Source organism: Epinephelus lanceolatus, chromosome 8 (assembly GCF_041903045.1).
Source record: "Epinephelus lanceolatus isolate andai-2023 chromosome 8, ASM4190304v1, whole genome shotgun sequence".
Lineage (NCBI taxonomy): Eukaryota > Metazoa > Chordata > Actinopteri > Perciformes > Serranidae > Epinephelus > Epinephelus lanceolatus.
This window is the reverse complement of record NC_135741.1, coordinates 12,308,012-12,321,321: the sequence shown is the minus strand read 5'-3', so window position 1 is coordinate 12,321,321 and position 13,310 is coordinate 12,308,012. Positions and strand designations below refer to the sequence as shown.

The 13,310-nt window shown below is 44.0% G+C and overlaps 1 protein-coding gene across 8 annotated transcripts in view; it reads left to right on the top strand.

Annotated features, from left to right (window-relative positions):
- camta1a (calmodulin binding transcription activator 1a) overlaps positions 1-13,310 on the top strand; it is a 373,492-nt gene that overhangs the window by 319,504 nt on the left and 40,678 nt on the right. For all 8 annotated transcript variants that reach the window (XM_078169855.1, XM_078169850.1, XM_033630118.2 and 5 more), the window contains one exon: positions 10,452-10,605. In XM_078169855.1, the coding sequence (XP_078025981.1) occupies positions 10,452-10,605 (154 nt within the window). The remainder of the gene's footprint in view (positions 1-10,451; positions 10,606-13,310) is intronic.

Here is a 13,310-nt window from a genome sequence, read left to right as displayed (position 1 = left end):
CACGGGCAGAGGCACATAAATAGCACGCCTTGTCGACTGGCACGGGGAGAAAGACGACGCACACAAACAAATCAGACTCAGCGCTGATATGAAAGGGAGCGAGAGCAGAAGAGAGGGAGTAGAGAGAGATGGCATTAGCTGTGTTTTCCTCCTCCAAATGAATTGCACTATGCCCTAGGAGGAAGAGATGAAAATGAAAGAGTGGGAAAGACTCGGAAAAAGCTAGAGGTTGAGAGGTTATTTTGAGGCAGAAACAAAGGAAAAGAACCATGAAGGGGGAGCACACGGTTAAATCCTCCCAGTGTCATAGAGAGCTCAGTAACTTCCTTTCCCTCCTTTTATTCCAGTGTGACTTGTGTCACCTGGATGGCCACTGAATATTAGGATCAGTGCCATGGGCTGAGCCAAGGCCATTATGGCAGCCGGATGGGATCCTGATGGCCCTTTCTCAGCTTGCCCCTGGGCAGCGTGGCCTCTCACTTGGGACCACCACAACTAATGGAGAGGGTAGTGTGCTCTGAAAGGGCCTTAGGAAGAATAAGTAGGCTGTAAACTGTGAGTTGAGTTGTGGCAGCTAAAGGGGCTTCAATGCCTCACTGCCCGGCTTACCGCTTGACTTACTGCCTGCCTGCTTGGCATCCAGAATGCTCCTCCATATTCAGACTCTGAATATTGGCCTTTTGCACTTTTATTGTAATGCATGCAGATGCTTGGCACAGCAACAAACACACTCCACCTTTTACTGTGGTGCACTGCACAAATAAAAAAATTCAAAGCAGGGAGGAGCCACACACAAAAACATAGGAGCACTCTCTTGCATACTCACTCACAAACATGTAGAAATGCGAAATGCACTCACATATCTGCACAATTACACACACAAGTGCACCAGCACGTGCACGCACGCACACACACATACGCACGGACTCGCATTCCCCCACCCAGAGTGAAGCAGTTCTGCCCCTCTAAGCTGAGTTATTTAAAGCCCCGCTCTCAACTCCATCGGAGTGATTATGTGCTACTGAATTAAACATCACAGGCCTCAGCCCCTGGCTTCCTCCGAAACACGCTCAAACATGCTGGCCTCTTCCTGTTCCTCAAAAGTTCCAAGTTCTGCCTTTCATATCTCCCTGCCCGTGCACTAGGTAGTGGAGGTAAAGAGGTGGAGTATGAATCTTCCCTAAATCAGGACCTCCTGCTGTGCTGTGCTCTGCCATCCCACTCACAGACCTTGGACAGGGGCAATCGAGGCAATTCACATTAAGAAACCCTCTGTAAACTGGCTCTTACCCTTGGATTGGTACCCACCCCGGGCATCATTTTAGCCTGGCACTCAGGCTGTGTTGTAGTTGGTGGAGAGCCGGGTGCAGTAGAGGGTGAACTGTAGCAGTTAAGTTGAGCGTTGACTCCAGACACCCCAATTAGGGTGTCTGTATTCTAAACTGGGAACATTTATACAACAAGTTTGTCATAGAGGACCCAGAGAGAGAGGGGAGGAGACAGGTTCAGATTGGGGATTGCTCCGCTACCTAGACAGGAGCTTCAGGCTGTTTGCTGCCTTTTTGGGAGGGTTTGACGTGGGGTTTTGTTTACCTCGGTGTGTGCGCTTGTATGTGTGTGTTCATGTACTGCATGTGTGTGGCTACGCTTCTGTGTGTCTGCACGAGGCACGGCACCAGCCAACCACCCCCACATTCCAAAACACACCCGTTGGCAGTGAGCGATAAAGGTTCCAAACAAAAGGAAGAAGTCTTGTGCCTCGTGGAGGTGAACTTGCAGCACCACAGAGGCAGTTGACCTTGAAATGAGCAGCGGTGTTTGGGGACAGGCGGGGGAGGTCGGTGTTTAAGAGTGCAACCTCAGTGCCAGAGGCCAGGAGGCTGCCTAATGACTGGCACCCCATGTCATCCATCACTATGCCATTGCCAGGGCAACTGCCCCCGCATAGCCGAGAGAGCAGGGCCTTAATAACCCCTCGTACCCGTTCGGCAGACCACAGCGCACAACATGAAACACATACATACACAGGTGTTCCATGTGTGCTTCACACTGCACGGACATATGCGGAGATTCACACCACAAACTCTAATACGCATTGCAAGCACAGACGGAATGAATATGCAGTCAAAATAGCAGATCCACTCAGACTCACACTCACAGCTCATTGCACTCATTCAGCATGCATACTGATGTACGTACGCCAAGCAACATACAGAAATCTGCCTCCAGACACTCATTCACACGCTATTTATAATTTAATGTAGGCAGACGCAAATACATAAAGCCACAGATACATCCACAAACAGAAACGCACCAACACATGCGCCTCCCCTCTGTATTTATGCCTTGATGCTGAATGTTTGTGACAAAACAATCGACTATTCCTGCTTTCATGATATTTTGTATTGAAATGGATATCCCTGTAGCCTGCTAGTTCAATTCTCCCATGAAGGACTGTCTGATTCCTCCCCTCCTTTGCTTATTTTTTCCCCATTCCCTCCTCACAGTAAAAGTGGGTAAAAAGGGGGGCTTTTCCCATACCTGAGCCCCTGTCTGCTCTACTCTTTCCTTCAGTATGACAGGCTTTGAAGCCCCCATTCCTGGGTGTGGGTTATTTTATCAGAGAGGAACAAGGTTTTCCTCCTGCACTCTCAGGCTCATCCACGTTGCATGAAGCATCCCCTCTCAATTAAGATCCTTTCATGTTAATGGTGTTCTTATCGCTCCTGTGCACTGGTTGTGAAAGCGAGGCCTACTATGGTGGAGTACAACCATGAAGCAGAGCTGCCTGGCTGACAATATAAGAGCTGTTACTCTCATTCTTCTTTCTGTCTCCGTCTCTCCGTCCTTCCATGTATCTCTCTCTCCAACTCGGTCTCTTTCCCTCACTCTTCGTCTCTTAATGAGCTGTGGTGGGCTGTTGGAGTAGCGGCTACATGGAGGTGTTCCAGGAGAGTGGCAGAGATGTGGCAGGGTCACAGAGACTTAACGAGACAGCGAACACATTACTTGACCACTAATACGGGATTCCATCAATAGATGTGCTTTGTACTCAAGTCCCATTTAGTTATATCTCGGCTGCACAGCATACACATTCGCTACCTCGCATTCAGCGCAAACTAGAAGGTCATTGTATCTGTCTCCAGTGACATCTGACTCTGTCTGTGTCTTCAGCTCCATTAGCGAATCTCTCTCTTTCTCCCCCTCCTTGTCTTTTGGAGTAGAACAGGGTGTATGACTTCAGGACGAGGTAGGCAGTCACTGAGAGATCGTAGGAGCACTGGCTGCCTCTAAGTGCGTGGGTGCCAGAGAAACCTGTTGCCTGGCTACAACAGCACCTTTATCCTTCGGTTGCGATGGCGATGTCCTGCATATCGCATTTGCGTGTGTGAGAGTGTTGGCACACCAACTTTTTCATATGTCTCGTGCACTGTGTATTAGACCGTGAATGTGCGCATACACAACTGTGTGCTCTTTTCCACATGCATCAGTGCCTTTGTAAGCTGATGTGTTTGTGTGTGTTTGTTAGAGAGACAGAGAGAGTGGTGAAAGGAGGGGTAGGAAGGCGCTCCACCACCCACTCAGCAGGCCTTCCGCCCCCATGGCTGACTCCCCAAGACTCTGCTAGTAATTAGCTCAACATCTATCCATCTGTTCTAGGGAGGCGCAGTAAACATTAACACAACACAGCAACATCAAAATGCTGGCTGGAGACATGCTACATTTTACATATGCATGATACGTTCATGCTTTAAGAGGCCTTAACGTGGGAATGGTTGGCACACATGCACGCAGATACCGCCAGCATGCTGACATTTACGCGTTTATAGGCTCAAGCTCACATAAACACATATACAAACACAGATACAAACAGCTACACATCCTCACCCACATGCACACCACAGGCTCCTGCAACTGTATCCCAGTCTCTTCCCTTCCACTGCGGAAGTGAGGCTGGAAAGCTGCCCTGAGACCCGCATGGGGAAACTGAGTGAAAACACAACCAAAAGACTACATTACACAATGAATCAATAAGTTAATGAGATCTCATTTTCTGTGGAAAATAGTATCCAGGCAAAAAGTTCCCCCCTCAGCCCGTTTTCCCCACCTCGACTCCCGGAGAACCAACTCCTGATATTACACTGTGGAAAAAAGAAAGCAGCCAGCAGGAAACTAAATTAAATTACCATCCTGATAGATTTATGTGATGCTTTACATTTTCATTGTGTTGTTTTCCTCTCAGAGTGGAGGTGGGCCTGATATGGGAGAGAACTGTTAAAGGTGTTGTAAAGAAAGAAGGGGGGGGGGGAGCGAAACAAGATTGGGGCGAAAGAGAGCGACAGACAGATAGCTGATTCTTAACAGCAAAGCACAGCGACGCAGATTACTTGTGTTTGGGTGAGCTCTAAGGCTGCCACATGGTCCCTTCCTTTGTGTGTAGTGTGTGTGTGTGTGTGTGTGTGTGTCTGTGTGTGTGTGTGTGTGTTTGCATATTTGTGTGGCTGTGTGTGAAAAGGTAGGAAACAGCTGTGAATGTGGGTGTTGGATGGAGGAGATTGTGTACGACTGTGTCAAGCTAACCCTTGTGTGTCTTGTGAGTATATGTGTGACTGTTACAGTCTGTGAATGAGTCCATGTTCAGTCTGTTTGTGTGTGTCTGTGTGTTTGTACACAATTATACGTGTGTCTGCGCATATCCACTCCCACCCACACTCCCATACATTCACATAAGTTTATGTATGATCATAATCAAATGGAGCTGTCTTCGTTTGGGGCTCTCATTCCAAGTAAAGATTGAGGGCATCTCTTAGCTATTGACACAGCTGGTGATGCCATCTGGGAGCATCACACTCCGCCCTGTGCCATCTCCATCCAAACAGGGCAGCAGTCGTCACCTAGTGTCCATACCAATGACAGGGGACAAGGGAAGCGGTGAGATAACATGCTGCAGTGTCCGGCTCCAGGTCCTGGTGGAGGTGTTGGAGGGAGGTCAACTGTCCTCCTCCTGAGGCTGCTTTACATATAATTTCTTCCACTACTGGAGCTGCTCAAATACATTAAGATAGTTGTGTTTTTTTTCAAAGAACTGATTGTTTCTTTGGATCTGTTTGCCCCCAACCACACCCCTGTCTGAAGAAAGGGGAGAAGGAGAGAGGGGGTGCAGTCGTAGATTAATGGTACACACTGAGAGGGAGCACAGACCTACAGTAGCAGCGCCCTGATTTATTTGCCACTTAGTACTGATGAAGCTTCAAACTGCAGTCACACACACGTGTTGTCACAGCATTTTTCTCTATCAAAGTCTTTGTTTGTTTGTCAATTCTTTCGCCTTATTTTAGCTGCGAGTGCACGCAAGTATGATTTTGTGTGTTGTGAGTTTCTCCTATATTCTTTTATAGTTCCATACATTACCTGCTCTGTGGAGGTTTGGGGAAATACATACAAAACAATCACAAATCCAATTTTTATGCTACAGAAGAGAGCAGTAAGAATTGTAAACAGAGCTGATTATCATGAGCCAACCAATAAATTATTTATAAACTCGCATGCTCTCAAATTCAGAGATTTGGTGGACTATAAAACTGCACAATTGATTTATAAAGTAAAACTTAAGATGCCTGCAGACTGTAACCATAAGTTGTTCTGCTAGAATGAGTCAGAATGAACTAAGAAGAATTTGTATGTTTGCAAAATCAAAGATTTGAACAAATGCAAAACAAAGTTATCAAACAGTAAACGTTAATTTGTGGAATAGTTTTGAAAAGGAAAGGAAAATGTGTGATACACAGATTAAAAAATATCTTTAAAAAAGATCAACAAATGTAAAACTGAGATTTGAACACTGGTGTATGTGTATAAATTTTGATTAGGACATGTATAATATGTATTTTGTTTCACTTGTTTCTTTCATTTTTATTGTAGAAATCTAAGAGAACAGTTGCAAGCTGTAGGGGGATTTAGTGACATCTAGTGTAGGGCTGGGCGGTATGACCTAAAATTTATATCACCGTATAAATCGAATCCCTTCACGGTAACGGTATATATCACGGTATAAATTTAAGTGTAAAAGTTATAATAGAAGTGTTTCTGAATGGGTTTTGTAGTCCCTTAGCAAAGCTAAATTGATTAAAAAAAACAACAACAACAAAAGCAAAGATATAATGTATTTTTTAGAGCATTTATTGTGCAGAATGCAGATCTCAAAACTCAAAATTAAAACCCAGTACTCTATGGTGCAAAATGTCCCCTGGGATCTATATCAAAAGGTAATTTCCTTCTTATAGCAAAATCCTAAATTACTGAGTTGTGTGTTTTCCACCTGGACCTTTATGCTCTGCCATTTCTCCTCTAATCATCACGCTGTAACCTGTGACAGGTTGCTATGATACCACAACTATCACACATTCACATATGGAGTTTTTTGTGGAGCCCCTAGCGTCACATAGGTTTACATTACCAAAGGTTTATGACAAACTCTCTTGCCGAAAACCAACTCCCGTGCGCGCACGGCGAGAGAGGAGAGGGAGAGACGCTGTGCTGCTGCCGGAGGAGACACTGAATGAGTTCCCTCTGAGCGGTAAGTCGCTAAAAGAGTCTGAGAAGTCCGGGGCTGTTCATAAGACATTAACTCACTCACTCACAAGTTCTCCAGCAACACATGTTGCACGTGCTACGCTAAATCACGGACGTGAACCAGCTCCTCTTGCTCCGCTGTCTCTGTGCTCGCAGCCATTTTCACACTGAGGCAGGTGCGATGACGTCATCGACGATAGGACGGTAGAGCGCAGATCTCTACCGTGGGCCAAATTTATATCATTTCTACCGTCTACCGCATATACCGTGCAGCCCTAATCTAGTGGTGAGGATGTAGATTGCAACCAGCTGACGCTTCTCCCGGTTAGAATTCATGTAGTGTTCATTGTTAAGGAGGTTTTTACCAGGAGCAGAATTATCTGTGGAGGTCTTCTCCTTTCCAAAACAAAGGGACCTGCTGATTTAAACCAGTAAAAACACTGAATAAAGCAGTCTCATGTTAAAAAATTGTGTTTTGCGTAGGGGTAGGCTATTGGCCTTAAGTTAATATCACAGTATTTCAGGGTATTTTTGCTATATCGTAAATTTTTGACAATATGACAAATTAAAGAAAAAAATATTATTAATTTAAGAAAATAGCATTGCAACAAAATTAGTGATAAAGTTTAATAAACAGAAAAAACAAACAGAAATCATCTCTCATTTCTTTAGTTTGTAAACAACAACAGTAACTCAGAGTGAGATTCAGATTCTGTATACAATATTAATAGTTAAAATAAAATCTACCACAACTTAAACATTTCAACAGCTCCCAAATACAAAAAAACGTACACTTGGATCTCCGTGGAACCACTGCAGTCTGTAATAATTTTGCTTTCAGCCATGCTTGTTGTTGACGTGGGTAACAGTATGACGTCAAAGTCGAAATATCGCAAATATCACGACATGAATTTTTCATATGATATTAAAAATCAGACCAGTGTTATTGTGAACGAGATGATATGGCAAACTCCTAAATTCATGGATGCTGTTTGGCATGTCAGTGACTTGTTGCTAGCCTTGCACTTACTATTGTGTGCTCACCTTTTTTCTCTGATAACAAAACATCCAGATGTTCAGGGTTTTTTTTTGGTTTTTTTTACCACAAGCTGAATTATCTGTAGAGGTCTCTGCCTCTCCAAAACCAACAGATCCAGTGATTTTGATTTCAGTAGAAACACTTAATAAATTAGGTTCACGTTGAAAAAATTACTGTTTTTCTCGATGTAGGTGGCCCTATCTAGAGTCAGTGTTTGGTTTGTGCATTGAGAGCTACTGTAGAAACACAGTGATGCAACATGGCGGTACCCATAGACATGGACCTGCTGCCTATATAGATATAAACAGCTCATTCGAAGGTAACGAAAACACTACAGTTCTCATTATCAGGTGATTAAAGTAAACATGTGTATTCCATTTCTGCCAATATATTCCCCCTAAATCCTACACACTGTACCTTTAAAGAGAGCAGTACAAAACAATTAATGTAAAAGGGGTAGGTGCAATAAGCTAAGGCTTCAAAAGTAATGACTTGTTGTTATTCGCTGTTTTTCTTGTGTGTATTTGAGTTGGAAAATGACTGAAATAAACTAAACTGAAATAGAGGGTATATCTGCCTATATATGGCTGCATACAGGTCAGTTATATCCAGAGCAGCTTGTATTTGCATCCTATGTGTCAGTGTGGGGATACTGTACTGTATTTCTGTGTTCAGTTTGTGTGGGTTTAGTGACAGCCCGATGTTTATAATAAATTGGAAGTGATAAGGACTGAAACGAGAACAATCCTTGTGTGACTCTTTGCCATGCTCGGTAATCAAAGCTTTTCATGATTACAGAAGCGAATTGATGTTATTCACACCAGCACAACATTCCTTTAAACGCCACCTATTATTCATAAGCTGTCAATTTGGGGAATTTGCTGAGGTAACCCAGTAACAATTTGCAGGCAGCAAATTGTTGAGTTTTGACTTGGTAAATACAGGCAGAGTTAATTGAGGGCATCAACTCACCATGTGGGAGGACTTGACAAAATGCCATAAGTGTGTTACATGAGCACACATTGTAATTATCACACATATGCACATGCAAATACGCACGTAAATGGCACCCGCTGGTGTACACATCAAAGCGCATACACGTTTGGCGATTATTGCAGATTTCTGATCCCAGATTTGTTCTGCTGCCTGGTTGTGTTATGGATTGTGCGTTTACTCTTCTGTTCTTGAGCTCTGTTGTTTGTGTGTGTGTGTGTGTGTGTGTGTGTGTGTGTGTGTGTGTGTGTGTGTGTGAGTGAGAGAGAGAGAGAGAGAGAGAGAGAGAGAGAGAGAGTTACCATACAGTGTTTCTAGTTCAGCAACATTTTACTTCTCACCAACCAGCTGGCATGTTTCACATAGAAGTCCCAACAGCTCAGCCACAGTATCTACTGTTTGTGTCACTACCACTCTTTGCATTTCTATCTTCAAGAAACTATTCTCTGAGACAGAGCTGCAACAATTAATCAATTAGTTGTCAACTACTAATTAATCAACAAATAATTGAATAATCAATTAAATGAATATCAACTTGAGGACGTCTTCTCGGCCTGTAGAAAACACTGATCGTCATTTTAATGCCTCCATGCTGGTGATGGCCATGGCCAGAGTTATCATGTTTCTAGGTTGTCCATTTGTCCATCCCATTGTCTTGAATCTCAAGAATGCCTTGAGGGAATTTCTTCAAATTTGGCACAATGTCCACAGTCATGAGTAGGTTAGATTTTGGTGGTCAAAGGTCAAGGTCACTGTGCCCCTGTCTTATTGTGATTACAGTATCTCTAGAACACCTTCAGGGATTTTTTTAAAACTTGGCATGAAAGTCCACATGGACTCGAGGATAAATTGATTAGATTTTGGTGTTCAAAGGTCAAGGTTACTGTGACCTTGTCTGTCTCATTCTTATATCTCCAGAACGCCTAGAGGGAATCCCTCCAAATTTGGCACAAGCATCCACTCTGACTCAACAATGAATAGATTTGATTTTGGTAGTCATAAGTCAAAGGTCAAGATCACTGTGATCTTGTCTGTCTTATTTTTGTGATTGCAATATCTCAAGAACGTCTTTAGGGAATTTTTTTTAAAACTTGGCACAAAAGTCCACTTGGACTCAAGACTCAAGGTTGAACTGATTAGATTTTGGTGCTCATAGTTAAAAGTCATTGTTAGTCCGTCTCATTCTCGTGAATGAACACCTTGAGGGAAGTTCTTTGGCACAAACGTCTACTTGGATTTAATAAACTGTTTAAAACTTGGTGGTTGAAAGTCAAAGATTAAGGTCAAGATTAAGGTCACTGTAACCTTAATGTGTGACCTTATGAAACATGCTTTTGGCCCTAATTTGAGAATTCATGCACTAATTATGACAACGTTTTACGCAAATGTCTAACAGGATAAAATGGTGAAGTGATGACATTTTATATCCAAAAGGTCAACTTCACTGTGACATCATGATGTCCCTCAAAAACACTTTTCTGGCCATTATTTAACACCATCAGTCAGGAGACATTTGGTCAGATACTGAATTGGTGACACTAATCTTGGGTGCCCACCTTGAAACAACAGATTTTCTGTGCTGTCGGAGGGAAGAAGTGTGTGAAGCTTCCATGCTTCACAGACAGACTGTTTGTCTGGTTTGCAGAGGCATACATACGCAGGGGAAGTAATTCAAGCTCACCATTTTCTGACATTTTATAGACCAAACAACTGATCGATTAATCAAGAAAATAATCTACAGGTGAATCAACTGTGAAAATAATCGTTAGTTGCAGCCCAATTAGACAGACTATCCATCTCATGTAACCTTCCCCTGTCTCTCTTTCTCTCTCCGTGTGCCCCACAGAACCCTGATATTGTGCTCGTCCACTATTTGAATGTTCCAGCCATTGAGGATTGTGGGAAACCATGTGGTCCGATCCTGTGCTCCATCAATACAGACAAAAAGGAGTGGGCCAAGTGGACGAAGGAAGAGCTGATCGGCCAGCTCAAGCCCATGTGTGAGTACTGAAAAAAACCCATTCAGTATTGTGCATTCATCAATTCTTGTCACCCCAACTTTTATTAATAACTTTTAATGTAAACAGCTGCTGTCTCCTCTAAAAGGGCCTTAATAGCTTTTATATGTCTACATGCATGGGAAGGCTAAACATAGTGGTTGTTGTTTTTGTCTGAGGATGTAATGTCAAGTCCTATTTGCTGATAGCTGGTACACTAAGTGCCCTCAGCACCTCAGTCAGAGCACATCTTCGGCCAGTGTTCCCACACTCTTATGTGAGCGTGTGCTCTTCCCAGAGCTGTCTGCTAGTTAGGGGTCAAAAGTCAGCTCTTCCCCTAGACCTCTGGCACCACTCTGGCCGGGCTGAGAGTGCGCCTCCTCTCTGGCCCAGGAAGGAAGTCAAGGCAGAGGAGGGCAGCAAGCTGGTTATTGATTCATGTTAGTGCGTGGGAGCAAGAATGTCTGACTCACCAGAAAACCCCCCTCCACCCCTTCTCTGGCTCTCTCTGCCTCCCTCCCCCTTCAATGAATTGATCCCTGTTGTTATCGGCTTTACTAATGCTCTGTGAGGTGCACTATGCCGTTTTTATGAGTCTCCAGAACTGCCCAAAGATTGAGGCAATGTTTTGGAAAAAGTCAGGGTTTGTCTGATGATGATAATAGTCAAATTGGGACCTTGTGGGGCATTGGAAATCTTTCAGACAGCTGTTAAGATCCCTTTAACAACCACACTGTGATTCGGGCGTGCCTGGCAGGGGCCAGCAGGGCTGTGACTGATATTCCGATGGCCAATTATTGGCGATGTGGCCAGGTAAAGAGGAACGTGTCAGCAGCTTTACAAGCACACGCATATGCAGGCTGCATACTGACGAGGCAGCCCGGACCATCATCACTGAGGTCTTTGGCTATATTGTTATCCTCCTCACTGCTCTGCTCACTATCAGTTTTAGGACATATTTTAACATAAGCCTTACCTCAGGACAGCCACTCAATAACAACGGCCTACTGTATTCATTAGATCTGTGGCTTAATATAAAAACCAAGCACCATTTGCAGTAATGCGTAAAGTCATTAACTTTGGGAGTTGTTGGGACAAAGAGGGTGAGTGTGAGATGCCTTCTAGCTGCCAGGCTACATGAGGGGGCTACATAAAGAGCAAAAAAAAATTCCTCTCCTGCTTTCTGTCTTTGCTTTCTATCTTTCTTCTCCTCTCTATCCCTCTCTCTTTCTCCTGGAACAGCCAGCATGTCAACACAAGCTCAGCAATGGAGCAACATTGCCATCTAGTGGCCTTGTGAGATAGCACCCTTCATCCCAGTGTAGGGAGTGAAGACTTGGCGATGAAGTCATGCTGTGTTATCCATGCATTATTTAATCTTAAATTATACATTAACTCTTAACATACAGTGCATTTATTCCCAGACTGGCCTATATATTAGGAATCTTAGAAAATGCATCTATTAGTAGATATGCACAGGCATGTTATAATATGTGCAGAGATCTGGATCCTTTTTTGTACATAGCAGAACTTCCTCGATTCCTCGGAGGCTGTATAGATAAACTAGGAGGACACATTTTTTCTTCATCAGGAACGTGCGAAACCATGGTTGAGAATTGAGTGCACAGTGTAAGATTGCAGGAGTGTACAGTACAGTATGTTTGACTTTGGGTCATATACGGTGTGTGTGGCTGTACGTTAGGAAATTGTTATGTTACGATGATGGCTCCCATTTCACAAGCTGATTTTTGTCAGCGCACGAACCCTTAGTTTAATGTCAAATTGTTATTTTTCCGGAGCATTGTCAACTTTTTGCGATATAATTGCCCTCTTCCGTCTTGCTCTTCCCCTTTGTTATTCTCTTCACGATATTTCAGTGCGCAAACCATTTGACACCTCTAATGATACAAAAAAAACAACAAAGGAAAAATGTGGATTTCATGGATCAGTTGAGCTTATTCTGTCTCCCCACGACAAAAACACACACACAAACACACACACACACACACACACACACACTCTTGCTCTCAGTTGCAAAAAACTTTCACATGCACGGATGCTCGCCTACGGCAGTTCAAATATAAGCCCTGTGAAACATGGCCTTGTCTGACCTCGTCCTCCTTAACGCCCTGCGGTGTTTGATGAGAAAGAGAAGGAGCAAGGGAGTGGAAAGAGGGGTAAGAGAGTGGCATCACTACTCAGTCACGCTACAGTTCTATAGACAAGGCAGCCAGCTTGATTCACTCTTTTGGTCTAATGCTATAAACACGCAGCACTCTCCCCAGCTATGCCCCTAGCCTGCTGACAGATAGCGCATGAGCAGCTTTAACAAACACTCAGACAGACAGAGGGCCTGTCTCCGGGCTAGACAGACAGGGCCAGAGAAGAACAGGCCAAGGCGAGACAGACAGGGCTGGCCATCACGTAAACTATTGTACTCCACTGTCCCATATAGAGCCCAATGGTGCAGAGGCAACCAGATGGGGTATGCATGTGTCCTACAGATCAACCATGTTTGTGATTAGGGCTGTGCGATGCTACTCATGACAGGATGCAGTCATCAGGATGATGATGTGACTAGGTTGCTGTTTGGTGCCTCTGCTGTTGCTGCCACTGGGATTAAACCTAGTGGCACTGCTCCTGTCATTTCTGCTTTGGAACATAACCCTCAGTGAGAAGAGCAGACAGGCAGACACGGTGGCAACTGT